The sequence below is a fragment of the Vigna unguiculata genome, chromosome 4 (genome assembly GCF_004118075.2).
Source record: "Vigna unguiculata cultivar IT97K-499-35 chromosome 4, ASM411807v1, whole genome shotgun sequence".
NCBI lineage: Eukaryota > Viridiplantae > Streptophyta > Magnoliopsida > Fabales > Fabaceae > Vigna > Vigna unguiculata.
In genome coordinates, this window is record NC_040282.1 from 19831899 (window position 1) to 19859295 (window position 27397).

The following is a 27397-nucleotide window of genomic DNA, read 5'->3' on the forward strand; positions in this document are numbered from 1 at the left end:
ATTGATTGTCATTTCATTCGGAAAAAGATCATGTCTGGAGACATCAAGACTGAGTTTGTTAATTCAAGTGATCAATTAGCAGATATTTTTACTAAGTTTTTACGGGGACATAGAATTGATTATATTTGTAACAAGCTTGGCACATACGATTTGTATGCTCCAGCTTGAGGGAGAGTGTTAGATATTGTTTAGATATTGTTTGATATTATTAAGATATTGTTAGATATTGTTAATCACAATATCAAACAATATCTTCTATTTACTCTATTTATTTTCAGTTACTCTTTTTAATTGTACCTCTATTATAAATAGATTACCCTATGTGTAGTTTATACACAAGGGAGATTAATCTCAAACTCTATTTTCTTTATTCTCAACAATAGTGAAGAACTTTGAAGGCATTTTCCACAAGCTCCAACCCATTTTTTACTTAAAGTTACCTCCAAAAATGTCCCTTTAATGTTAATATTTGAAGCACTTCTCAGGATTTGGGAAACAATAAAAATTGTACAGCAGCGATAGTGAACTGTCTGACACTCTAGCAGTGCATAGGTGTCAAGTGGCTACAGTAGCATGCTATTGCCAACTCTATTCATTTGAATAAAAACCTTATGAAAACATGAACTTTCTTATATATATATATATATATATATATATATATATATATATATATATATATATATATATATATATATATATATATATATATATATATATATATATATATATATATATATATATATATATATATATCCACAATGTACCTTCCAGCAACACGATACTTGATATAATACAGATATCCAGACTCTTCTGAATATTCAACTTCCTAACCATAAAAGCAAAGGTTCAATCAGAACATTCAAAAACCAATTAAGTAGTAAACAAACAATAGTACAATACAATCTAAATGAAAAGTTACTTACCAAGTCAGATACAGCAGTTTGTAGAGTAGGTGACCAGTTTACCATATATGAACCTGAAGCAGACACAGGAAGTTCAACATTGAGGGAGTGGATGCAAAGAATATTGCACTTTTAGCATAATTTACAGCACCCTCTTTATCATATCCAGTGGAGCATTATACGTTATGCCTATGAAATCCCTCTTGTGCATAGCAGATTATTAGGATAAATAATAGTATCATATCTCCATAATAGTTAGGAAAACATATCTTCAGAATCTTCCTATTCATCTCAGCATATTTTTATTTCATTTCTCCAAGGTTTTTGATTATAATAAATACAGATCATGAGAATGTAATTGGGGCAATTGTTATGAATAAAATAATTCTTTATTTTGTTCCATAATTAAGGTTGGGAGCCATTTAGAGCCTACTCAAGCAAGTTCGTTGGGGCTATTGTGTCACCTATTATCGCACTCATGTTGAACCACCCACAAATATCTAATCACACGCTCGAAAAGTTCATTCATTAACGTAAGAGCATATGTTGGAGATTCTACATCAACTAAAATATAACCAAATCATAATATATATGTTGGATGCAAACCTCACCTTATAAACAGGTTTTGTGAAGTTGAGATAGATAGAAACTCACTTACTAAGGTGGTATTAGAGACAATGGTTTGTCTTGGAGACCAACTCGGGCGAGATTATTGTGCTCATGTTGGACAACCACAAATATCTAATATCACGCTCGAATGTTCATTCCTTCATGTAAGAAAATATGTTGGAAATTTCAAATCAACCAAAACTATAACCAAATCATAATATATATAAGATGGGTGCAAATCTCACCTTACAAGCAGGTTTTGTGAGGTTCGGTTAGACAAAAAACCCACTTACTAAAGTGGTATCAGAGACGATGGTTTATGTTGAAGATTGTTAGGGTTAAAAATTGAATTAAGAGAATAGCAATATAGATGAAACAAGTCTAGATTCCAGTATTATTATTCAGAAAAGTATCAGAAAATACGGTAGGGTTAACAAATCCTACTACCACAAAGCAAGCTCCTTTCAAAGAATACAACATTCCTTCCCGATTTCCTCTCCCCTCTAACTATTCTCCTACTTCACTATATTCCCCCTATCCTTCTCACTCCTTAACTGATTTTGTTACATATTTTCCTACCTCAGCAATCCTCTTCACCCCCTTTGTTCTCCTCTAGTACACCCTCCAAACCCTGGGCCTATGGCCAATATCTAGGCCCACATCCCTTGCTCTATCAATACCTGCTTTTTCAAGTGAGGGAACTGACTTTTGATGTAAAATTCCTCTTCCCATGTAGCATTTTCCATACCTTGGCCCTTCCATTGTATAAGCCCTTGACTAAGAATGTCGGCACCATCTTTAATCACTCTTTTTACTAGTATACCCTCTGGTTCTAGGTTTACTCCATCATCACAAGCCAACTCTAGTGGTATTCCCGCCTGCATATTATAATTCCCTACAGCCTTTGATAGATATATGATAGGAAAATCAATACAAAACAGAATAGAAAAACATAAGATAGTATATGGAAATTGTATTATTGAATCTGTGAAAAGAGCAACCAGAGCTTAACACGGTATATTATCTTTTCCAGAGTCTATGATTCCTCTAGAGAGACAACTCTCCTTACCCTATTGCATAACAAACTCCCCATGTACTCCCTTCTCTTTCCTCCCCTCTCAAATACTTGAATTCCCACTAATTCAAGATCCCTTGCCACGTCATTACCCCATAACTAATTAATATTCTCTGGGCCTGATTTCTTTCTTCACTTGCAAACAATGGGCCTTACACTAACATGGTCTTCTTCACTACCTTTCTCCTTGTTAGAATTATTACCTATTGTATCATTAACCCTATGTATAGGGTGTTGAGTGTGGGAAACCCACTACTCCCATATCTACTGTTGCATCTAATCATGCCTAGTATCTTAGAGTAGTCTTTTCATATGTACTTGCTTCATTATAAATAGAAGAGAAGGAGAGTGGTATTGTTGTCCACTACTCATATATTTCAAAGTATCAGTTTCAAGTTGGAATCACAGCGGGTCGATCCCGCTCTGGTTTCTGTCTCATCTGGTGCGTCACCGTTGTTCGCGGTTGATCGTCCTTAGTCACCACGGCTGTCCAAGTTCGTTTAACCTCGTTTCTGAACTACCCAACACTGTCAAACAACATTTCAACACTGTCCGCCACTGTCTGCAGTCCTCCGTCGCTGTCCGCCGTCGTCCGCCGCTGTCCACTGAAGCAGTTCCGTCCGGAAACCACCGGATCTGGACCGCCTCTCCGTGCGACAGCCAACCCCGCCGGTGTCGCAGGTAGCAACGTCGCCACTTGCCTCCACGCGTGTCATCTCTATTCGCTCCAGTCAGGCGCGTGCCGCTCACGCGCCGCCTTCCAGTCGCCGGTTCGTCGTCGCGCCACCTCTGTCGCCGTCGCCAAAGCTTCCTCTACCCGTTTTGACCCTCAAACCTCTGTTCCGGTGAAGTCCAGTAGCACCCCTTGTGGAAATCGTCACTTTCGAATTCGAAAATCGTCACTGTTTCACTGTTTTTCGAGATCCTCTCTGTTTTTCTTTATTCCCGTGGTTGACTACAATATTTCCAATGTCCCTGTCACTCCAAGTCTCGACCAAAGTCCTCCTGAGCCATCATCTACACCTATTGATTCGCTCCAACACAAGATGCCGACGACTAGTCCAGTTGTTCAAGAACATGGTGAATCCCCTACTTCAGATTCTTCTCCCTCGTCTCTTGATCCCACGACTCCTGGTGAAGGTGATTCAGGTTGGCCCATTGCTCTCAGAAAAGGTACTCGTTCCTCTCGAAATCCACATCCCATTTATAATTTTCTTAGCTATCATCGATTATCGCCTTCCTATTGTTCACTTTTATCCTCAGTGTCTTCTGTTGTTATTCCCAAAAATGTGAATGAAGCACTTGATCATCCTGGATGGCGACAAGCCATGATTGCAGAGATGCAGGCTCTTGAAAGCAGCAATTCGTCACTGGCCGCTTCATCAATTGGATATCAGAAATGCCTTCCTTCATGGTGATCTTGAGGAGGAAGTTTACATGGAGCAACCTCCTGGGTTTGTTGCTCAGGGGGAGTCTAGTATGGTATGCAAATTGCATCGATCTTTATATGGCCTCAAACAATCACCACGAGCTTGATTTGGAAAATTCAGCTCCATTGTTCAAAAATTTGGGTTAAGACGCGGTGAGGCAGATCACTCAGTCTTTTACAAACATACCTCTCCTGGGAAATGTGTCTACCTAATAGTATATGTTGATGATATTGTTATTACAGGAAATGATACTACTGGAATATCTCAACTGAAGGAGCACTTGTGTAAACATTTTCAAACCAAGGATCTCAGAAGCCTCAAATACTTCTTGGGCATTGAAGTAGCTCAGTCAAAAGATGGAGTTGTAATCTCTCAAAGGAAATATGCTCTTGATATATTACAAAAAACAGGTATGATTGACTGCAGACAGTAGAGAGTCCTATGGACCCAAATCAGAAGTTAACAACAGAAGAAGGCGAATTATTCTCCGATCCAGAGAGATATAGGAGGCTCGTTGGAAAGTTAATTTATCTCACTATTACGAGGCCTGATCTATCTTTCGCAGTTGGAATTGTTAGCCAGTTTATGCAGACTCCATGTCTTGGACATTGGAATGCCATCATCCGTATTTTAAGGTACCTCAAGAAGGCTCCAGGACAAGGTTTGCTATATGAAGATAAAGGAAATGTTCAAATCTCTGGGTACTGTGATGCTGATTGGGCAGGCTCTCCTATTGACAGACGCTCTACTACGGGATATTGTGTCCTCCTTGGAGGAAATGTTATCTCTTGGAAAAGTAAGAAGCAAAATGTAGTGGCTCGATCCACCGCTGAAGCTGAATATCGGGCAATGGCGTCTCTCACGTGTGAACTCATATGGGTAAAGCAATTTCTTCGAGAGCTTAACTTCTGTGAAATTCAGACCATGAAGATGTACTGTGACAACCAGGCTGCTCTCCACATTGCATCAAATCCAGTGTTTCATGAGAGAACTAAACACATAGAAATTGACTGCCAGTTTGTTCGAAAAAAATTGATGACCAAGGAAATTTGTACCGAGTTCGTTGGGTCAAATGACCAACTTGCAGATGTGTTGACCAAGTCGTTAAGGGGACCTCGGATTGAGTTCTTTTGTTCCAAGCTTGGTTCATACAATTTGTATGCCAGCTTGAGGGGGAGAGTTAGAATTATTACCTATTGTATCATTAACCCTATGTATAGGGTGTTGAGTGTGGGAAACCCACTACTGCCATATCTACTGCTGCATCTAATCATGCCTAGTATCTTAGAGTAGTCTTTTCATATGTACTTGCTTCATTATAAATAGAAGACAAGGAGAGTGGTACTATTGTCCACTACTCATATGTTTCAAAGTCTCGGTTTCAAGTCTGTTGTATCAGGCCCTCCTCAAGTGTTCTATCAACCGTCTTTAGTAAGATACACGGAAAACTAGATGTATCTTAGTTGTGACAGGTAATTGAAACTTGTAGGCTATTGCTTCCTGTTGGAATAATTATCAAATTTATGTATGTTAGAGTAATTATTAAGTCTAAAATAGGGAGTGATGCATTGGGAACTACTTCCAACTATATTTATGAGTCTAGTGCACCCCATGAGTTGTACCTAGGTATTTAGGGTAGTCATTTGATCTTTCATCTTCCATTGTAACAGTTTTTATCATTATAAATAGAAGGTTATTAGAGGGATCTTTTAAAGACCCTCCAATTGTGTATTATCCTTTTATTTTCACATGGTATGTTGGGAACTACTTCCAGCTACACTTATGAGTCTAGTGCACCCCATGAGTTGTACCTAGGTATTTAGAGTAGTCTTTTGATCTTTCATCTTCCATTGTATCATATTTTATCATTATAAATAGAAAGTTATGAGAGAGATCTTTTAAAGACCCCCCAATTGTGTATTATTCTTTTATTTTCACATGGTATCAGAGCAAGTGGTTTAATTTTCTCTCGGTCCTATTTGTGTTGCTCGCCGACGGCCAGTGGCTGCCGACGACTGCCGGAGTCAAGTCTTTCAAAGACTCATGTATGAAGTATCTCAATGTGGATCTTGCTCTCCTAATCTCAGTTTTGTCCACCGCATTTTCATTGTTGTCCATTGTTTGCCGCCGCCACCTGCCAGCGCCGTCCAACTCAGTTCATCACTATCTAAAGCTACCCACTCTCTTTTTTTATCTATTCAACAATGTGAACCACTGTTCTCTACTAGTGCACCTCTGTCTGCCGCCTTCCACCGTCGCCGTCCGCCCGCGATTATCATCGCAGTTATGTCCGGCGACCGTCTGACGACCACCAGATCAGGGTCACCTCCTCAAGCGACGTCCAACCCTACCGGGATCAAGGCACGCGTGCCAGTTCTTCTCGCCGTTGTTGAGCGCGTAAGTCTCACGCGCCGTCTTCCAGTGGTCTGATCTTCTTCATGTCATCATCGTACGACTCGCCGGAGTAAGCTGAGTCCATTTATTCCCTTGGTTCCTAGTTTCGAAGTCATTTGGTGGGTGTCCTAAGTTTTTCCTCTCTCTTGGAACCCTATGATTTCTTGTTTATTGCGTTTCTGCAATATATCTTTTTCTCTGCTCGTAACACGCTATTGCCTCCAGTCTAAGGTGTTGTGTGAAGTCTCATTTTGTTCGAAGTCGTTTGGTGGATCTCCTTGTTTTCTCCTTATCCTAATGTCACTACAAATTTGAGTCTATTGTCACTGTTGATGGCAACCAGGTTTGTCACTGGTAACAGCTTCAATGCCTGAGCCATCATCTTCTTCCTCGCAACTCCTTCGTTTTGCCTCTCCATTTTTTATCAAGCCCTCAAAAATATTTTCACAACCATGTGTCTTCTTGTACAAAGCTCACTAGCACATGTGGAGTACCTTCATCATGTGAAATGCAGTTTAATCTCCTCTGCAAATATATGAAGGCATGAGGTATTCTGTCTTTGCCAAGGGTGTCAAACGAGCTCAACATGTTATGTGCATCTTTGCACGTATACTCTCCAAGTGAACAACCCTATCACGAATCATTCTCATGTTCACAAAGCTAGAGATATTGACATCTCTATCAGAAGAGAACTTATTTCCTTAATAACACAATTATCATGCACTTGGGATTTGGCTTATCTTGCTACCAACTATCTGGATAAGTTCTGAGCCAACCAAGGAATTTCACAACCAAAATTATGGGGTTGAAGGTTGCTCACAGCGTGAGGGGGAGTCTGCTTCTGGTCTACTCCCAGTGATTTGGGAAATTTGTCAAGCCTACAAGGAATAGCTTATTTGTCTCGAGCCTGGCTACTGGAATTTAGTCTATTTGGCATTGTCCACACCGTTCAGAAATGACAATCTAGTCTGCCGCAGTTTTCGCTGTCAGCCATTGTAGGCCACCATCCATTGTTGATGGTAATCTTGTCTGACCGCAGTTTATCGCTGTCCTCCACTGTTGGCTGCCATTTGTCGTTGATGATAATCTTCTCTGTCATAATCTATTGTTGTTTGCCACTGCTGGCCACCATATGTCGTTGATGGCAATCTTCTTGGACTGATTCATCCTAATTGAAGTTATGTGGTTGTGAACCTCCATTTAATATTATTCTCCATAGTTGTTGTTAGCTGACTACTGCCCTTTGTCTGCTGCCAGCCAAGATGATATACGCTGGCCATTGTCATGTGGAGTGTAGTAACCTTCTTTGTCACTGAAACATCTCCATATATTTCGTCAAAGCTAGATGTCTACTTTGCAGTTTGTGCTCAAATCGTCTCTACCAGTGGAGTCATTTGGACTTAATCGTTCTTTTAATTAGCTTGATTATCATTCTGTTTTGAGCACGCTGCAATTGATACTTCGGTTGCTTGAGTATATATTTTGAATGTATTGTGTGTCTAATGCAGACCACACAATATGTATTTATACTATTGAATAGAACCAATTACAATAAAGACACCTAATAATTAGGAATCAATCATACTAATTTCTGAGATTATGTAACGGTTGATTATCTAGAAATTTGTAACAGCTGATTATATTCTAATAAAACTCACACCAACACGGACAATTATTTCTTAAAAGTAAGCTAAATCAAACTAACACCAAAACAGAAGTGTAAATGAAATATACTATGTTGTAACTTCATTATATACCTTGATAAATCAAACCTTTCTCATGAAGTCTAACAAATGCCTCAACTACAGCTTCTGCACAAATTATAAGGTGAGGTATCAGTATATATCATGGCATGAATAAACAAATGCTAACTATGCAACAAAGTTGGATCTACATCAATGATAAAAATCAGTTAAATTTAACGGATATTGAAAAGTAATAATAGCACTAAATAAAAGCAGTTATCAAAAAATTAAAACTAGGACCAACTATCCATATTTGTATGTTAAGAGACCATATGATAAAAATCAGTTAAATTTAACGGATATTGAAAAGTAATAATAGCACTAAATAAAAGCAGTTATCAAAAAATTAAAATTAGGACCAACTGTCCATATTTGTATGTTAAGAGACCATAAGTTTTCCAAAATATGCTTACAGACTTTTCTTAGTGAGAGTTTTAACAAGTAGAAAATTGTCTTACGACTTAGTTGTTCATCAAGTGTAAAGTGCTCTCTAGACCAATCACAAGAAGCACCAAGTCTCTTGATCTGGTTTGTGATAGTTCCACCATATCTGAATGAAGTAAGCAAATATTATGAGATTGAGAAGGATGGAGAGGAAGAATAAAAATATATCATAACAATATTATACTAATAAGTTAATCCAAGGCAATATCTATTTCTACAAAATGCAAAACCGTCATGATTCAATCTACCGATTGTGTGTTAATTATAGTTGAATGTTACAATAAAAATGAGGGAGAAAAGAAATATTTTATTATTTGGAATTATAGAATTGTATATGTTCTGAATGTATTGTGTGTATAATGCAGAGCACACAATATGTATTTATACTATTGAATAGAATCAATTACAATAAAGGCACATAATAATATGGAATCAATCATCCTAATTTACGAGATCATGTAACGGTTGATTTCCTAGAAATATGTAATCACTGATTATATTCTAACAGGAATCAAGATAATTAGATTCCCAACCCAACTCCTCTATTTGTAACTATCACACTCCCTTAAAAAAGGAAATAAAACACGCGGAAATGAATGCGTATATTCTAGTGATATGCTTCCTAATTACTAGAGGCATTAGGATAAATTATCCCAATAGTCAGCTATTTAGAACACACCTCCTCAAATTGGTAAATGAATATCAATCATCCCCAACACGCCTCCAAAATCTTGGAATTTGCCCAGAGGAGGTCACTTGGTGAAGATGTCAACTAATTGAAATCCTATAGGGACATGGTTTGTAACCATCTGGCCTCTCCCAAGATTATCTTTGATGAAGTGTCTGTCAATTTCCATATGTTTGGTCTTATCATATATTGGATTATGAGCAATGTTTATGGTGGACTTGTTATCACATTTCAATTGCATAGGGATCTCAACCTATATATTAAGGTCATCCAATATGATTTTCCTCCAAAATCCTTGACACACACCTCAAGCATTTGAACTACAAGCCCTATCCTACTTTTGGCTTCCCTAAGTCACACCACAGTTTCTCCTAGGAATACACCACATCTAGAGATAGATTTTATGTCAATAATGAAACATGCAAAGTCTACATTAGTATATATCTTCAAGGCCAAAGTTTCCCTTTTTCCTCCATAGTAGCCCCTTATATGGGCTTGACTTCATGTAATGAAGAATTTTTTCAATTGCATGCATGTGTCTTTCTCTCAGATCATGCATAAACTAGCTTACAACACTAACTGCATAAGCAATGTCTAGTCTCATTTGTGATAAATAAATAAGATTTTCAACCAATCTCTAATATTGGGGTTTTTTCTACCGAAGAACTCTCTTCACTTCCAAATCTATGATATTGCTCAATCCTTAGGTCCAACATCCCATCTTACCTATTTCTTTGAAGAGATTAAGTAAATATCTTCATTGGGAGATGAAAATCCCCCTTTTCGAATAAGTAACATCTATTCAAAGAAAACACTTAAGCTTTCTCAGGACTTTAATCTCAAGTTGAGCAGCCAATTTTTTCTTTTAGAGTCAACTTTCTATTTCATCATCTCCTGCAATAATCATGTCATCAACATATACAAGCAATAGTGTATATTTTAGGGATATTTTTCCTAATTACTAAAGAAATATTAGGATATTTATCCCAATAGTCCCTTATTTACAATAGAACACTTGCTCAAAACGCTTCAATTCAAATTCAGTTGGTCATGGGTTTGAGTCCGGAAATATCACCTTGGCATATAAAGGGAAAGGTTGCATACAATGGCCCTCTCCTATATTTTCAAATAAATGAGGAACTGTGGCACCATATGATAAATTATTATTGGATAGTTGCTAAACTACTATTTGAGGCACTCTTAGGTGGTCGGTCATGATCATATTGGGCCTAGCCCAATACCCCTCCCAGGACAAAGGAGAGCCCAATGGTGCGAAAGGCCTAAGGGGGGCTAGAAGGAAGACATGTGCTATAACGGTAAGAAACCAAAGGAGGTTATGACCAAGAGAAATGGGGACTACACATGGAAAGCGGAAGGGGCCAAACAAACCTAAGGATAAAGGGACGAAGTGATAGAGGAGAAAAGGTAAAACAGAAAAGCAGTGAGAAATTCGAGTTGGTCATCATCTGGCAGGAACATTAGGAAACCAGAAAACATTACCCAAGTATTTGAAAAACAACCCAGATCTTGTCTCCTCAGAGAAAAGTTCTCTATCCACCCCTAGGCTCTAACCAACTAACAATAATGTCCCGTTTCTCCTATTACTACCCTGCCTTTTGTGACCATCCAACCCCATGAATATTCCCTCAAATAGGGGTAGCAAACTACCAGCTTATCTACACGTTTGACAAAATCCTATCTAAAAATTCTCTTAATAAAATAAGGATCTACAATCAAGATTTTGATATCCAGATCTTATTAAGATAGGAAAAGATAAACAAGAGTGTTAGAATTATTACCTATTGTATCATTAACCCTATGTGTAGGGTGTTCAGTGTGGGAAACTATCTACTGTTGCATGTAATCATGCCTAGTATCTTAGAGTAGTCTTTTCATATGTACTTGCTTCATTATAAATACAAGAGGAGGAGAGTGGTATTGTTGTCCACTACTCATATATTTTAAAGTCTCAGTCTCAAGTTGGTATCAGAGCGGGTCGATCTCGCTCTGGTTTCTGTCTCATCTGGTCTGTCACCGCTGTCCGCGGTTGATCGCCGTTAGTCACCGCCACTGTCCGCGGCTGTCCAAGTTCGTTTAACCTCGTTTGTGAACTACCCAACACTGTCAAACAACATTTCAACACTGTCCGCCACCGTCCGCCGCTGTCCACCGACGCAGTTCCTTCCGGAAACCACCTGATCTGAATCGCCTCTCCGCGCGACAGCCAACCCCGCCGGTGTTGCAGGCAGCGCCGTCGCCACGCGCCTACACGCGCGTCATCTCTGTTCACTGCAGTCAGGCGCGTGCTGCCCACGCGCCGCCTTCCAGTCGCCAGTTCGTCGTCGCGCCACCACCGTCGCCGGAGCCGGAGCCTCTACCCGTTTTGACCCTCAAATCTCTGTTCCGGTGAAGTCCAGTAGCACCTCTTGTGGAAATCGTCACTTTCAAATTCGAAAATCGTCACTGTTTCACTGTTTTCCGAGATCCTCTCTGTTTTTGTTTATTCTCTTGATCATATCATGGCCACTGGAGGTACTGGGAGTGCTATTTCATTCTCCGGAAGCCCCTGCATTACGTCCGAGAAACTAAATGGCCAAAATTACTTATCTTGGTCCGCTGTCGTCGAGATGTGGTTTCTCGGTCAAGGACACCACGAACACCTTGAGAAAGATGGCAGTCACGTACCTTCTGAAAAAGCTGAACAGTGGAAACAAGCAGATTTCCAACTATGTGCTCTATTGTAGCAGTCGGTGGAACCACGACTTTTGATGTCCCTACAGGCCTTCAAAACTTGCCACTCGTTTTGGAAGCGAACTTAGAATATCTATGCAAATGATATTCAACGCCTCTATGATTCGGCGAACAAGTTGGCATCTATGAAAATGACTAACCATGATATGATGTCATTCATGAATGACGCTCAAGCTGTTGTGGAAGAACTTCGAATGTTCTTGGAAGTCGACTCTCTAGATGAAATGAAGAAAAAGCTTGACAAGTACTATATGGTAATGATCCTCCGCGCTATACACCCAGACTTTAATCATATCCGAGATCAGCTTTTGACCTCTCATGAGATTCCTTCCATGGAAACTTTGATCTCCCGCATGATACGTGTTCCAACTCTTCAAACTCCAGAAACTCTTGCTGTAATGGAACCATCTGTCATGGTCGCCACCCGAGAAAGAGGAGGTCGTGTAACTAGAGGAGGTGGACGTGGAGGTCGTGGGCGTCCTCAGTGTACGTATTGTAAAAGGATGGGTCATACCCAAGAAAACTGCTACACTTTACATGGATTTCCTGCCAAAACAACCAATGTCTCCCAGGCAGAGACTACTGACTCCAAGTTCACTGAGGACGAGTATCAAGAGTACCTACGCCTCAAATCCAACAGCTTGGCACAGTCATCTCAAGCTCCAAGTACATCAACTGTTTGCATCTCTCAATCCATGGAAGGTCACAATTCATGGGTAATTGACTCTGGTGCTTCTGATCACATTTCTGGTAATACCTCCTTGTTCTCAACCATTTCATTCCAAGAAAAATCTCATTTTATAACCCTCGCAAATGGTTCTAAAACATCCTCAAAGGGAGTCGGTCAAGCCATCTTATGTTCGTCCTTAAATCTAAAATATGTTCTTTTTGTCCCTAATTGTCCTTTCAATTTAATTTCCTTAAGTCAGTTAACCAAAACATTGAATTGCTCTGTAACCTTCGATAACAAATCTTTTGTTATACAGGAGCGTGGCTCGGGGAGACAGATTGGAGAAGGATATGAAGCGGGCGGATTATACCATTTTGGATCTCGTCCACGTGTGTCATGTGTTGCAGCTCCCAATCCTAAAATGTTACATGATCGGCTTGGTCACCCTCACCTGTCCAAGTTAAAGAAAATGTTTCCTGAACTTAGTCGTCTCCAGACTTTAGAATGTGAGTCATGTCAACTAGGAAAACATGTTAGATCTACCTTTCCTAAAAGGTCTCAATCAAAGTGTACTTCTAGTTTTTCTGTCATCCATTCCGATATCTGGGGACCTAGTCGTGTCTCATCTTTTGGCTTTAGGTATTTTGTTACTTTCATTGATGAATATTCGACATGTACTTGGATTTATCTTATGAAAGATCGTTCTGAATTATTATCCCTCTTCACATCCTTTCTGAATGAAATCAAGAATCAATTTGGTCAAGTAATTAAAATCTTAAGAAGTGACAATACCAAAGAGTATTTTTCGTCTGCTCTTTCTAATGTTTTGAGTTCCCATGGTATCCTGCACCAGTCTACTTGTCCTCATACGCCACAACAAAATGGTATAGCAAAAAGAAAAAATAGACACTTAGTTGAAACTGCTCGTACCCTTTTGCTTAGTACCAACGTTCCTGTCCATCACTGGGGAAATGCCATCTTAACTGCAGGTTTTCTTATTAATCGGATGCCATCTTCCTCTCTCAATCATAAGGTCCCTTTCTCCATTCTGTTTCCAGAAAATCCTCTCTTTCACACTTCTCCTAGAGTTTTTGGTTGTGTATGTTTTGTTCATGACATGTCTCCCGGGTTAGACAAGCTTTCTGCTCGCTCTCTCAAATGTGTTTTCTTGGGCTATTCACGACTTCAAAAAGGGTATCGATGTTACTCTCCTGAAACCAAGAAATATTACATGTCTGCCAATGATACTTTTTTTGAACAGACCCCTTACTTCTCTCCATCTGTTCAAGATGTCCATGTCATACAGCAGGTTCTTCCTATTCCCGTCGTTGAGTACAATATTTCCAATGTCCCTGTAGTCTCGACCAAAGTCCTCCTGAGCCATCATCTCCACCTATTGATTCTCTCCAACATAGGATGCCGACGAATAGTCCAGTTGTTCAAGAACATGGTGAATCCCCTACTTCAGATTCTTCTCTCTCGTCTCTTGATCCCACGACTCCTGGTGAAGGTGATTCAGGTTGGCCCATTGCTCTCAGAAAAGGTACTCGTTCCTCTCGAAATCCACATCCCATTTACAATTTTCTTAGCTATCACCGATTATCGCCTTCCTATTGTTCACTTTTATCCTCAGTGTCTTCTGTTGTTATTCCCAGAAATGTGAATGAAGCACTTGATCATCCTGGATGACGACAAGCCATGATTGCAGAGATGCAGGCTCTTGAAAGCAATCATACTTGGGAGCTCGTGCCCCTCCCTTCGGGTAAGAAAGTTGTTGGTTGTCAATGGGTGTATGCAATTAAAGTTGGCCCCGATGGTCAGGTTGATCGACTCAAAGCCCGATTGGTTGCAAAAGGGTACACTCAGGTTTATGGCCTTGACTATTGTGACACCTTCTCTCCCGTGGCCGAGATGACTACTGTTCGCCTCTTCTTTGCAATGGCAGCAATTCGTCACTGGCCGCTTCATCAATTGGATATCAAAAATGCCTTCCTTCATGGTGATCTTGAGGAGGAAGTTTACATGGAGCAACCTCCTGGGTTTGTTGCTCAGGGGGAGTCTGGTATGGTATGCAAATTGCATCGATCTTTATATGGCCTCAAACAATCACCACAAGCTTGGTTTGGAAAATTCAACTCCATTGTTCAGAAATTTGGGTTAAGACGCAGTGAGGCAGATCACTCAGTCTTTTACAAACATACCTCTCCTGGGAAATGTGTCTACCTAATAGTATATGTTGATGATATTGTTATTACAGGAAATGATACTACTGGAATATCTCAACTGAAGGAGCACTTGTGTAAACATTTTCAAACCAAGGATCTCGGAAGCCTCAAATACTTCTTGGGCGTAGCTCAGTCAAAAGATGGAGTTGTAATCTCTCAAAGGAAATATGCTCTTGATATATTACAAGAAACAGGTATGATTGACTGCAGACCAGTAGAGAGTCCTATGGACCCAAATCAGAAGTTAACAACAGAAGAAGGCGAATTATTCTCCGATCCAGAGAGATATAGGAGGCTCGTTGGAAAGTTAATTTATCTCACTATTACGAGGCCTGATCTATCTTTCGCAGTTGGAATTGTTAGCCAGTTTATGCAGACTCCATGTCTTGGACATTGGAATGCCATCATCCGTATTTTAAGGTACCTCAAGAAGGCTCCAGGACAAGGTTTGCTATATGAAGATAAAGGAAATGTTCAAATCTCTGGGTACTGTGATGCTGATTGGGCAGGCTCTCCTATTGACAGACGCTCTACTACGGGATATTGTGTCCTCCTTGGAGGAAATGTTATCTCTTGGAAAAGTAAGAAGCAAAATGTAGTGGCTCGATCCACCGCTGAAGCTGAATATCAGGCAATGGCGTCTCTCACGTGTGAACTCATATGGGTAAAGCAATTTCTTCGAGAGCTTAACTTCTGTGAAATTCAGACCATGAAGATGTACTGTGACAACCAGGCTGCTCTCCACATTGCATCAAATCCAGTGTTTCATGAGAGAACTAAACACATAGAAATTGACTGCCACTTTGTTCGAGAAAAATTGATGACCAAGAAAATTTGTACTGAGTTCGTTAGGTCAAATGACCAACTTGCAGATGTGTTGACCAAGTCATTAAGGGGACTTCGGATTGAGTTCATTTGTTCCAAGCTTGGTTCATACAATTTGTATGCTCCAGCTTGAGGGGGAGTGTTAGAATTATTACCTATTGTATCATTAACCCTATGTATAGGGTGTTGGGTGTGGGAAACCCACTACTGCCATATCTACTGCTGCATCTAATCATGCCTAGTATCTTAGAGTAGTCTTTTCATATGTACTTGCTTCATTATAAATAGAAGAGGAGGAGAGTGGTACTGTTGTCCACTACTCATATATTTTAAAGTCTCAGTCTCAAGTAAGAGAAACTCAAATAAATGAACATATATGATTATCCAAGTTAGTGGTCCAAATCACTTTCCTGTAAGACTATATTATTACGGAAGTGGAACTAGGATATTAGAGAAAATCATAGTTTAGACATTAAATATTGAGAAATGGTTAACATTTATCTTTTTAGATCAGATTCTTATCTGTTAACATTTATCCTTTTACATAGTTCATACACCAAAGGTTTTTACAATTTTGCAGATTCTAATCTCTTGTGATAGGAAATGATGGGATTCAGTCCCTTCTTTTGATATGGGCAATTCATTGGCTGGCTGCACATAAACAAAAAATGCAGATGGAAGAAAAACAAGCAAGGATATGAAGATATACTTCTCTTTCCACTGCCAAACCCTTTTTGTGAATTCATCTCTATTCATTTCAGTCCTTTTTATTCCTTCGGAAGCAAGCATTCTTTCAACAACCAACTGGGAGAAAGAAAACAAAATTGAGTGGGAAACTAAGATATTCAACTGAATGACATAAGAAAAACAAGGACGGGGTATAAAATTCTATCTGACAATATAAAACTGTGTAGTTAGAGACTGCAATATAAAACTGTGTAGTAAGAGACTGCAAAACAATTGAATGTTGAATGACATAATTGTCAAGGTGGACCTTGGGAAGAATAGGAGGCATTTAAAATTTTAATAAAAAAAAAAAAACTGAAGAAGAAATTCATATAGACAAAGATATCCTGCAATAAATCTGGCCACAAAACTCGAAATCCAACAATAGCAAAAATAAATCAGTGTTAACATTACACATTTTCTAGGATTCTTTTCTTCAATAAAAACGTTGATAACAAGAACATAAGAGAAGCAAAAGGAATCCAATAAAAGAATAAGGCAGATATACTAGAGAACTTATCAAACTATCATAGTCATGTACATCCACTAGAAGGCTCATTAAAATATTATCTCATAATAAACAGAACAGTATTAATTTTCCTTAATAATTATAGCAAAAGTGCAGCATCCTTACTGACTCTTGTGGATTGTAGTTCAGTTAGTTACACATTTGTCACCTGAAAATTGTTCAATCAGTTGCTTTTCTGTTCACGTAGTTACACAGTTGTCACTGTGACATCATCCCCAAGTGTCTTCTCTAACTGTTTTGTAAATATGTGAATTCATTTGATTGATAACAGTAGTTTTTTATCTTTTCAACTCTCTTCCTACAAAAGCTTTTCTTCCCTTTTCCTACCAAAAGTTGTAGAATTTAAGAAGAGGTCCATTATTTTCATTTAAACACCCAGTATTTACAATTTACTGCTAATTCACAACAGCAACAAGCCATCACTAAAAACATCATGTCGAAGCCCTAAAGCAAATTCACTAGAACACATCCAAACTACATGGAAAACTAATTATCTTCAGTAAACTCCCTAAAACAACTCCAAAGTCTATCAAAAATAATGGTCAGAGTCAAGCCTAGAAAGAAAAAATGTCTTACATCTTATTCTGCTATATAGATAGATAGATAGAGGGACAAACAAACAAACAGAGAGAGAAGTAAAATGAATAACAAAATCCAGCACAACAATTAACAAACCTGAGTTGCAATTCCAGCATGATCAGTCCCTGGAAGCCAAAGCGTTGGCTTTCCCTTCATGCGGTTGTACCTAATCATAATATCCTGCATGAGATATATGGATAAGCATGATAAGAAAAACATACATAAATTACACACATAAATTGTAAAATGTTTACAGAGCACCCACAACTCGGTCTCACTTAACAATTTGAGACAAGAGAGAAACATAAAAAGGAAAGAAATAACATTGTTTCTTTTTTTTCCCCTATTTGATATTAAACACCCTATGCACACAGATAACAAAGCAACCAACCAAAAGAATATATGTCTTAAAAATGTTGAATGAGTTGAATCGGAAATTCATTGTTATAATTACCTTACTACATCATAGAAAAAAAGATGAAACCTTAAGAACCAAAATATAGAAAATACGCTTAACTGCATTACTGTTTGTTACATAGTCTACATAAATAACATGCATGGACAAGAAATTAAATGAAAAATTAAAACCTCAAGTGTCACAAACATGGCATGGCCCATGTGCAGAGAACCAGTAACATTAGGCGGCGGCATTGGTATCACAAAAGGATCACTTCCCCTGTCAAAGTTCGGCTTAAAATACCCTTGAGACTCCCACCTAACATCCAATAATCACAATCATAACATAGCTCAAATAAAAACATACAAAAATACGAGATGTTGTAGTGCACTTTGAAAGTCAGAACCCTTACAACTTAAAAGCCAACAGAAACGAGGGAAACCAAGAATGAAATTACTAAGACTCCAAAATGCACAAAAACAGCTAGAACCAAATTTTATATCAATACAAAACATCAAGGGATAAAAAATAAACAATTTTAAAGCACAAGCTTGTATCTCGCAAAGTCCTTCCGCGGCAGAAATAACATCCAAATAACTTTTTGTTGTGCCAAAACAGCATATCACTGATTTCATAAGCATACAAACCAATTGTATATGCGTTCTTCCGCAGCAAAGTCGAAGGACTTGGCAATCTCCGGAGATTTAAAGATACTATTTTCTTGTTCTGACGCAACAGCTGAAACACAACAAAGAAATGAATTTCACTGTGTTAAACTTAACTACGTTAAACCAATCCTTAATGCAAGAAAAGATGGGGTCATATAGAAAGTAACAACCGAAGAGATAATGCAGTCGGAAAGAGGAGGAGGAATTAGGTGAAGAGAACCTGAAAGGTTACGAGGAGTGCGAGAGAGAGGAATGCGACGAGCATGAGGGAAAAAGATAAGAGAGTTGCGAGAAGAGAAGGGGCCGAAGAGGCGAGAAGAGAAGGGGCAGAAGAGACGAGAAGAAGAGGAGGAGTAATAAGAAGCTGATAGAGAGAGCATCGTGGACATGGTTGACGGCCTCACTTCACAGCAGCAACAGAAGAAGCACAAGTGGATGAGGACGGGAAATGCCACACCTCCCGGGATAAAATAAATTCACAAATATTTTATGTTTTACAAAAGTTTATGTTTATTCAGTTCTTATTAAATTTCAGAAAAAGGGAAACTCCGCTATTCATAGTTTCTCTCGCTAATTTAAAACAATTATCTCTTATTTTATTTTATCTATGTTATTATATAAAGAAGAATTTTTTTTCATACTTTTTTTCAATTTTACTTTCTAAGTCTACATTTTATTCAATTTTACAATATTTAATTATTTTTTAATTATTCAATTTTACAAAAGTTTAATTATTTTTTGAAATTAAATAAATAAAATTATCAACAAAATAAATAAAAATTACCTATAATTAAATTGTAAATATTATTTATGTTTATTTTTATAATTATAAAAAAGTGAATACACTAAAGTCCTTTTGTCTATTCCAATGATGGATTTGAGGGAGGGTGAGTAGATGGTTGAGCAAGGATGAATTTAAGGGTGACTTTAGTATTTGCTTCATGACATCTGAGCTTATTTAGGAAGATGGAGTTGAAGGAGGCCTCGAGATTCTTATCATTTCATTTTGAAGAGATAAAGAAGGAAAGACATGTCATCACATGAGTTTGACGTTTTTGTCCATAATATTTACATATGATATGAGTGCTAAATGGTTTTTTATTAATAAAAAAATATTTTTAAAATTCATGTTATACTCTAAATTATTAAAAAGCTAAGTATATATTTCTTTTATCTGTTTGTTATGTATAACATATAATAACATACAGTAAACATTCTTTTAAATTTGCATTTTGATCTTGACCTTTTCATGCGGACTTATGAAATTTTAAAAGTCATATTATAATATGGAATATTATAAGTCATATAATTATAATATCAAATATTATGAGTGTTTAGAATTTGTTGGGATGATGAAAATTTAAGAGATACAAGATATGTTACACGAGAAACTTTTTATTTTATTTTATTCATATCTTCTATCTCTCTCATATATAATATAACAAAATGTAATAAAATATAAAGTCAAATGACTTTACGTGATTTTTTCTTAAAATAAAGTCAAAAAAAATTTCATCCGAAAATTGTCCCTTTCCAAATGCGAATTTAGGCAAGATGCGAACTTAAATGACTGTGGACTTAGGCGAATATATATTGTATTTATTTTTTTATTAATTTGAAACAACAGTCATATCATGTAAATTATTGAAAAGTAATATATATATATATATATATTAATAATAAAAGATATATTAATTATTATGATAGAATAAAGGAAATAATAATAGTAATATAATAATGTTAAAACTAATAATATTAAAAATAATAATAATAATTGTAAGACCCGGGAAAAATAAATAAATATTTATTTAATAAATGCAACAGCAAGAATCCTTAAATTAATTAATGTGGAAAAAAAAGATAAGAAATAGTACTTACTTAAGTGGTTAAGAGTACTTAATTGTGTTAAGAGAACTTAGGTTCAAGTCATGTATGTGCCAATTATATGTTAATTTAATTGTTTATTATTTTTAATAAAATATTGGACATATAATTCTATATGCTAATGGAGAATGTGAGAGCACTGAAAATACAATATATATATATATATATATATATATATATATATATATATTATACATCTAAATGTGCCGTGACAAATGCATTATAATATATTAGTTTGGAGAAAACGGTTTAAGATGTTTGGAGTTGCAGAAGTGAATGAAGCATTGTAGGATTGGTGATTTGCTTTACTTTTGGTTTGATGGATGAGTGTACATAGATGTTTCTTTTATGCATCATAAGTAAATCTTTCGATTATTAGGTTTTGGAAAATTACAGGGAATATTGTTTAGTTTAAAGTTTATAATAAATCATACAATTTTCAAGAAAAGGAAATTAAATGCAGATGAATATATTATATATATTTTAGGATTATGATGTATAAATATGTATAATAATAAGGGAATAAGTAACGTGCAAGTGTGGGAGTATAATTTTTTTTAGTTTGGCAATAGTTTAAATTTTCAGGTGACATTATGGTTTTGTTAGGTGGCGTCAAATTAAATTATATATGAGCATAATAAAAGTAGTTTTTTTTGCTTTGTATGCGAATTCATATAATATAAAAGATAGCATGTATAATTTTTGTAAATTGTTTAGAAACCTGAGAAATTATTATTATATAAAATGAATAAATAAATAAACTTCAATTGTTAGAATTTTATTTTGATTTAGTTAATGGCTAAATGTACGAGAGTTATATTATTACTTTGGGCATGATATTAATATAATATTAGTTATTTGTTTTTATTAAAGATTATTATTTGGTTTGTGGAAGTATATATTTATTTGTTTGGTTTTGATTAAGGTTTTATAATATAAAAATATAATTTCAAGTGATTAAGGGTTTATGATAGCATCATTGGATAATGATATGTTTAGTTTATTAGGTTTAATCTGATTTGGTGATTATTAAAATAATTTATAGTTGATAAAAGTTGGAAGATGTTATCAATTATTTTAAATATGCGAAAAAATTATATTTTATATGGTAGCATATTCTTGTTACATGCGGGATTTATGTTTACTACGATGGGAATGAACTTAAATACGTGTGAAATAACATGTTGTTGAGATACATTTTATTGTTATGTTTGAATGATGAATGATGTATGTTTAGTATGATGTTGATAATTGTATGTTGTCAATGTGTTGTGATACATGTGATGATGTAATTTTGGAACATGATGTAGTGTATGAGTATGCATTTGGTAATATGGATGTGAGCATGGGTGACTGATGTGTTAAGAATCCGTTTTGGAGTGCCTAAACTAGTAGTTTCACGCTACTAGTATAGCGCCTCGCGACACGAGGGAAATCGCCAAGCGATGGTAGGAAAAAGGGAAGTTCGATGTGTTATGGCGCTCAGCGATGATGTGGAATCGCCAAACAGTCTGCACTGCCAATTCGTCTGGCAACGCTTAGGTTGGTGCAGTGGCAGGGTGCGTTTGTGATATATTTTGTATGGCTTGTGGTGTTGGTCCTGGTTTGGGATATGCTTGATCGTATCACGAGTGGGTAGGTTTGTGATTGGTGATGGAACGCATGGTTAATATGAGTGGGGAGGTTCATATTAGTGATACTCTCGTGTGAGGATACGAGCGGGGAGGTTCGTATGTTTCGTGCTCACACTTGAGAGTTGCTACAAGCGGGGATGTTCGTAGCTGGATGGATCACACATGTTGGACTACGGGCGGGGAGGTCCGTAGAGTTGAGCTACGAGCGAGGGGGTTCGTAGAGTTTGACCACGAGCGAACAGGTTCGTGGAAGCATTGGAATCCCCAAGACCAGCTTGAGTGTGTATCTTGTATAGTGCAATATGCTTTTCTTAATTTCGTTTAGATGTGTTGAGATGTGGACTTGGGCCAAGAGATGATTGATAGTGTCATGAGCGGGTAGGTTCATGATTAGTGATGAACACGTGATAATATGAGCGGGGAGGTTCATATTATGATGCTCTCATGTGAGGATACGAGTGGGGAGGTTCGTATGTTCTGTGCTCACACTTTAGAGTTACTGCGAGCGGGGAGGTTCGTAGCTGTTGGATCACGTGTGTTGGATTACGGGCGGGGAGGTCCGTAGAGTTGGACTACGAGCGGGGAGGTTCGTAGAGGTTGGACCACGAGCGGGCAGGTTCGTGGAAGCATGATATATCCTGGGTCCATGGCTAAGTAATTGTATGGGTAAATGGATTAGTAGTTTCATTTGTATAATGAGGTAATGATCTGAAATCCTTGGGTATCGATTGTTAAGATTAAGTAATTTAGATGGAATAAAGTAGTTTGGGGTAAATCTATATTTTTTTATTGTATATTTGTATTGTTATGAGCTCACCCTTTCTGTGTGTGTTTGGCGATGATCGTGTGACTTGTCACACGGGAGCAGATAATGTTTCAGGTGATGCTTGTGCGACATAAAGTCGGAGAGGGGCTAGCATGAGAAAGCCTTTTATGGTAGTTACTATCATTTTATTTTTAGATTTTTGTAAACCGTATTTTTACTGGAATATGAACTACTATGTATTATTAGAACATTATGGTTCAATTGGATGAGTTTAATAAATGTTTAAAATTTTCCACGATTTTGGGAAAGACAATAATAATAAATGTAAGTTTGTATTTATTTCCATTTTATTTTATTTAAATTAGTAATATTCAACCGAGATGTTACAATAATACTAATAAAGATAATATTAATAATACTAAAACTAATAATAATTATTATATTTTATTTTATACTAATTTTAATCATAGGGGAAAATTGTAATCTAACAATTTTATCTTTTTAAACATTATTTTATATCTAGCACATTCATCAAATCATCCTCAAATTTTTACAAATTTTATCTTCAAATTTTTTCACTTTCACCTCTTCATCCTTTGGAACAAATGACCTCACTTTCCTCTTTCCATCCCCTCAAATTAATCTACTCACTCTCTCACAAATTTAGTCTTAGAAGCAAACACACCCTAGTAATAATAGTTGGTAAAATTTTCGTATTAGGTACCGGAAAAGAAAGTAAATGAAGGGGAAAAATAGATTGTTTACATTAAATAAGAGAATATATTAAAATAATTTATTTTTGTGTATTATGAATGTAATATAAAAATAACTTTTAGAAATATAAAGTAAAATTGTACTAAATTTAAATAAAACTAAAAAAAAATATATTTTATTTATTATTTTAATGATTTTATTAGAGTTATTTATTTAAAAATAAAACTATATACGCATCTTCCTATGTAATATATATATATATATATATATATATATATATATATATATATTGTAACGTCCCATTTAATTTATAAACGCAATTAAAGGAAACGTCACACATAAGATAGCATAACAACGCAGTCCTGGGGTTCCCAACATCACCCCTACAAAACTAGACACACCACGATGCCAACAAATGTAGGATAGCTGTTTAACTAAAAGTTACAATCTAAAAACCACGAATACAGGGGCCATAGCCCTAAAGAAAACACGAAAGAAAGAAGTGTGAGATCCAGCCCAGATGGCTAAGTAGCGGAGTCGCCATTCCCTTGTTGCCCATGAGAACCTCGCCCATCTGCTCCCATCAACCAAGTTGATGATCATCGCAAAAGAGAACAGCCACATACATCACAACCATGCAACAAAACGGGTAAGCTAGAGCCAACAACATATTCATCATGCAGTCAAATATATTTTTCTCATCTCATATCCACATAGCAACCAAACATGTTATGACTCTTCATTCAATACACTACGACTCGACTCGACTCATCCGGATACGTATAACTTGGTCGGATTCAGCGGATGCTTGCACTTGTGGTGAATATCCCTGCTCAACTCTGAGCTGCTCATCTCCGAGCTATGTGTTACAAGTGTTACGATAAATCAAATCTCCCTCACCACAAGGTTAGCCCTAAATGAATTTCAGGCCTCCTGCTACTCTCACCACAGGAGTCAGTCTGCTCTAAGTGAGACTAACTGGCCCCTTAGAGTGTCAGGATGCAGTCCTTACCTTGAATCCTTACCTAGTTATACAGATGGGGCACCACCATGGGCACCCACTAACAGGGGCCATGGAATTACGTCCCGACCACTGAAGCGCAACCCCAGAGGTCCCACCTAGAGACCTCAAGGAATTACACGCTGACACGGACCAATCATTCATAATTCAGCAATAAGAGAATATTAAATCATACTTTACAATTTCATATCAACCCTTGAAATCAATTCCTCATCTGCATCACATCTCAAATCTATGCCTCTGATCATCACCACCCCAATGAGTCTAGGGCTTCGTCTCACATTAATACCAGGTTCCTTTAGTACCAAACCTCTCATTCATTTCACATGCCAATAACATACCCAAACCATCGTACGCAATTCATGAATCATGCCAAACATACCTCATGCCCCATTATATATACATATATCACTCATCATACCATCATACTCAACCAAGACAGATCATTTAGGGACAAACAAACAGCCAGCCACTGCGCTGTCTCGCCCAGCACCTCGCTCAGGCGAGTCCCCCTCTGCTCAAGCGAGGGCTCAAAACGAGGAAACAGGAACCACTGCGGGATCTCGCTTAGGCGAGATCCCTCTCGCTTAGGCGAGATCCCTCTCGCCTGGGCGAGTGGTTCGCTCGCTCAAAAGCTGAGCAAGTCGCCTGGGCGACTTATCGCGATCGTCAGACTCGCTTAGGCGAGCCCGACTCGCCTGGGCGAGATTAACAGTTCTCGCCCTGGTTCACCTACAACAGATCCATCATTTCGTCCAACCAAACATACAAAACAGCCCACACATCCAGAACAACGATTTAATCCATGCAAACAGCTCATAAACTCAAGGAACGATAGAAAATAAACAACCTAGCTGAAACCCTAACTTCCCGTACCTGGAAAGCGGCTTAACAGAACTTCGACGCGGGACCTTGGAGCACGGCAGTTCGAGTGATGGACCTAAGAACTGGCGGAACAGCGGAGGACACGATTATTTTCAGACTTTAATCGGTGGAAAACGAAAGTAAAGTTTTAGGAGGTAAGTACAATAAGTTTAGAGTTACTTACATGGGGTAGAAATCGATAGCTGAGCTCTTGGGACGAACTGGTTCAAGACAAGGACAAACCCTAGCAGAGCTCTAGTGCGGAAGGGGTGACGACTGCTGATTTCTGCAAGAGTGAGGGTGAGTGTGGAATTAGGGCAGACCTGAGAACTTTATGCGTTGGGCCGGCCTTAGGCCCACTAATCTTAGGGCAGAAAAATAAGGTGGATTTTCATGGGCCTTACATATATATATATATATATATATATATATATATATATATATATATATATGCATTTACAGGAGCAAATAGATCATAAGTTACGGAAGGTATAAGCACAACGTAATTACTTCTTGCACCTATCAATTTTTACCAATGGTCCATATTTTTTGGAATTGTACTTTTATCTCTAAATGTTTTATTTGAAAGTTTTTCTATTGTGAAGATAGTGGTGAACATTTTTTTATGTGTGTGGATTGTTCGAGAAGTTGTGGTAGAAGTACTCGTATGAGGTGGTGATCATTTGCAAAGAGACAAGTTGGGATAGGTACATTAAAGTATGGAATGCATTTGCAAAATGGTGAAGGTAAGTGATAGAGGATTATCTCTTGATTATATAGAAGAAGAATGATGAGTTCATAACTCATCATGAAGTTATAGAGGACCTTCTAAGAAGAATAACAAAAAGCATGGTTAGAAGGGATGTAACATTCCGGTCGGATATTACTAATTTAAAATAAAATAAATAGAATCGATAATATAAACACATTAATTTAAATTGCCTTTTTTCCAAAACGAGGGAAAAGGAAAACCTCTATTAAATCTTTATTAATTTAAAATCCGCAAAATTTAAATATTACTACAACTTCCAAGTCTCATAAAAGTAAATTTTACAAAATATCCTAAATCCATAAATAATAAAAACTCGGTAAAAGCTTTTCCCAGCTAGCCCTCTCTCTGATGCTATGTCCCACCAGAACCACTTGCAACATTATTTGCTCCCGTGTAACGCATTACATGATCATTGCGAAACACAAGCAGATAGGGTGAGCTAACAATATCAAATTATATATACAATTCAATTATATATATGCATACACTCATCAAAGGAACTCTATCCTTTGATTCCATACCATACGGCCACCACCATGTTATCCATGTTCTACGTCTTTAGATTCTAACCTCAAGATACCCTTTGTTGTCTCCACTTACAAGCCACAACTTGTAGAACATGTGCCAGAAACATGTTACGGATCACACTCCGTAACACTAGGTGAAGTTCCCAATACGAACATAGTTCGTAACGCCCCAAGACTACCAACTCGTCAGCCAAATACTGAGGAGGACAATCTATCTGGACCCATCCGTACGAGCCACAACTTGCACACTCACACCGACAACACTCGCCAACCCGAGCCACAACTTAAGAGTTCCTTGTGTTCATCCGCCATCCCAAGCTACAACTCAAAAGATGTCATTCCGACCCACAACTCAAGAAATGCCACATGTTTACCCAATATCCCGAGTCACAACTCAAGGGATACCATTCCGAGCCACAACTCAAGGAATGCTACAACAAAGTTCATCCTTAAGGTTTCACCCAAAGCCTCGTAGGTCACACACATCCCAATCACCAAGCAATTACTTGACCATGGACTCAGGATATATAATACTTCCACAAACTTGCCCGCTCGTGG

The 27397-nt window shown here is 37.5% G+C and overlaps 1 protein-coding gene across 1 annotated transcript in view; it reads right to left on the bottom strand.

The window, feature by feature from the left end:
* The window catches only part of LOC114181179 (valine--tRNA ligase, chloroplastic/mitochondrial 2), a 53302-nt gene extending 34166 nt beyond the window's left edge, over nt 1–19136 (bottom strand). The window contains 9 exon segments of the mRNA XM_028067540.1: nt 765–826; nt 924–976; nt 8168–8221; nt 8614–8705; nt 16468–16562; nt 17689–17772; nt 18181–18307; nt 18637–18727; nt 18878–19136. Coding sequence (XP_027923341.1) covers nt 765–826; nt 924–976; nt 8168–8221; nt 8614–8705; nt 16468–16562; nt 17689–17772; nt 18181–18307; nt 18637–18727; nt 18878–19046 — 827 coding nt within the window. The 5' untranslated portion in view covers nt 19047–19136.
* Between the last annotated feature and the right edge of the window lie 8261 nt (nt 19137–27397).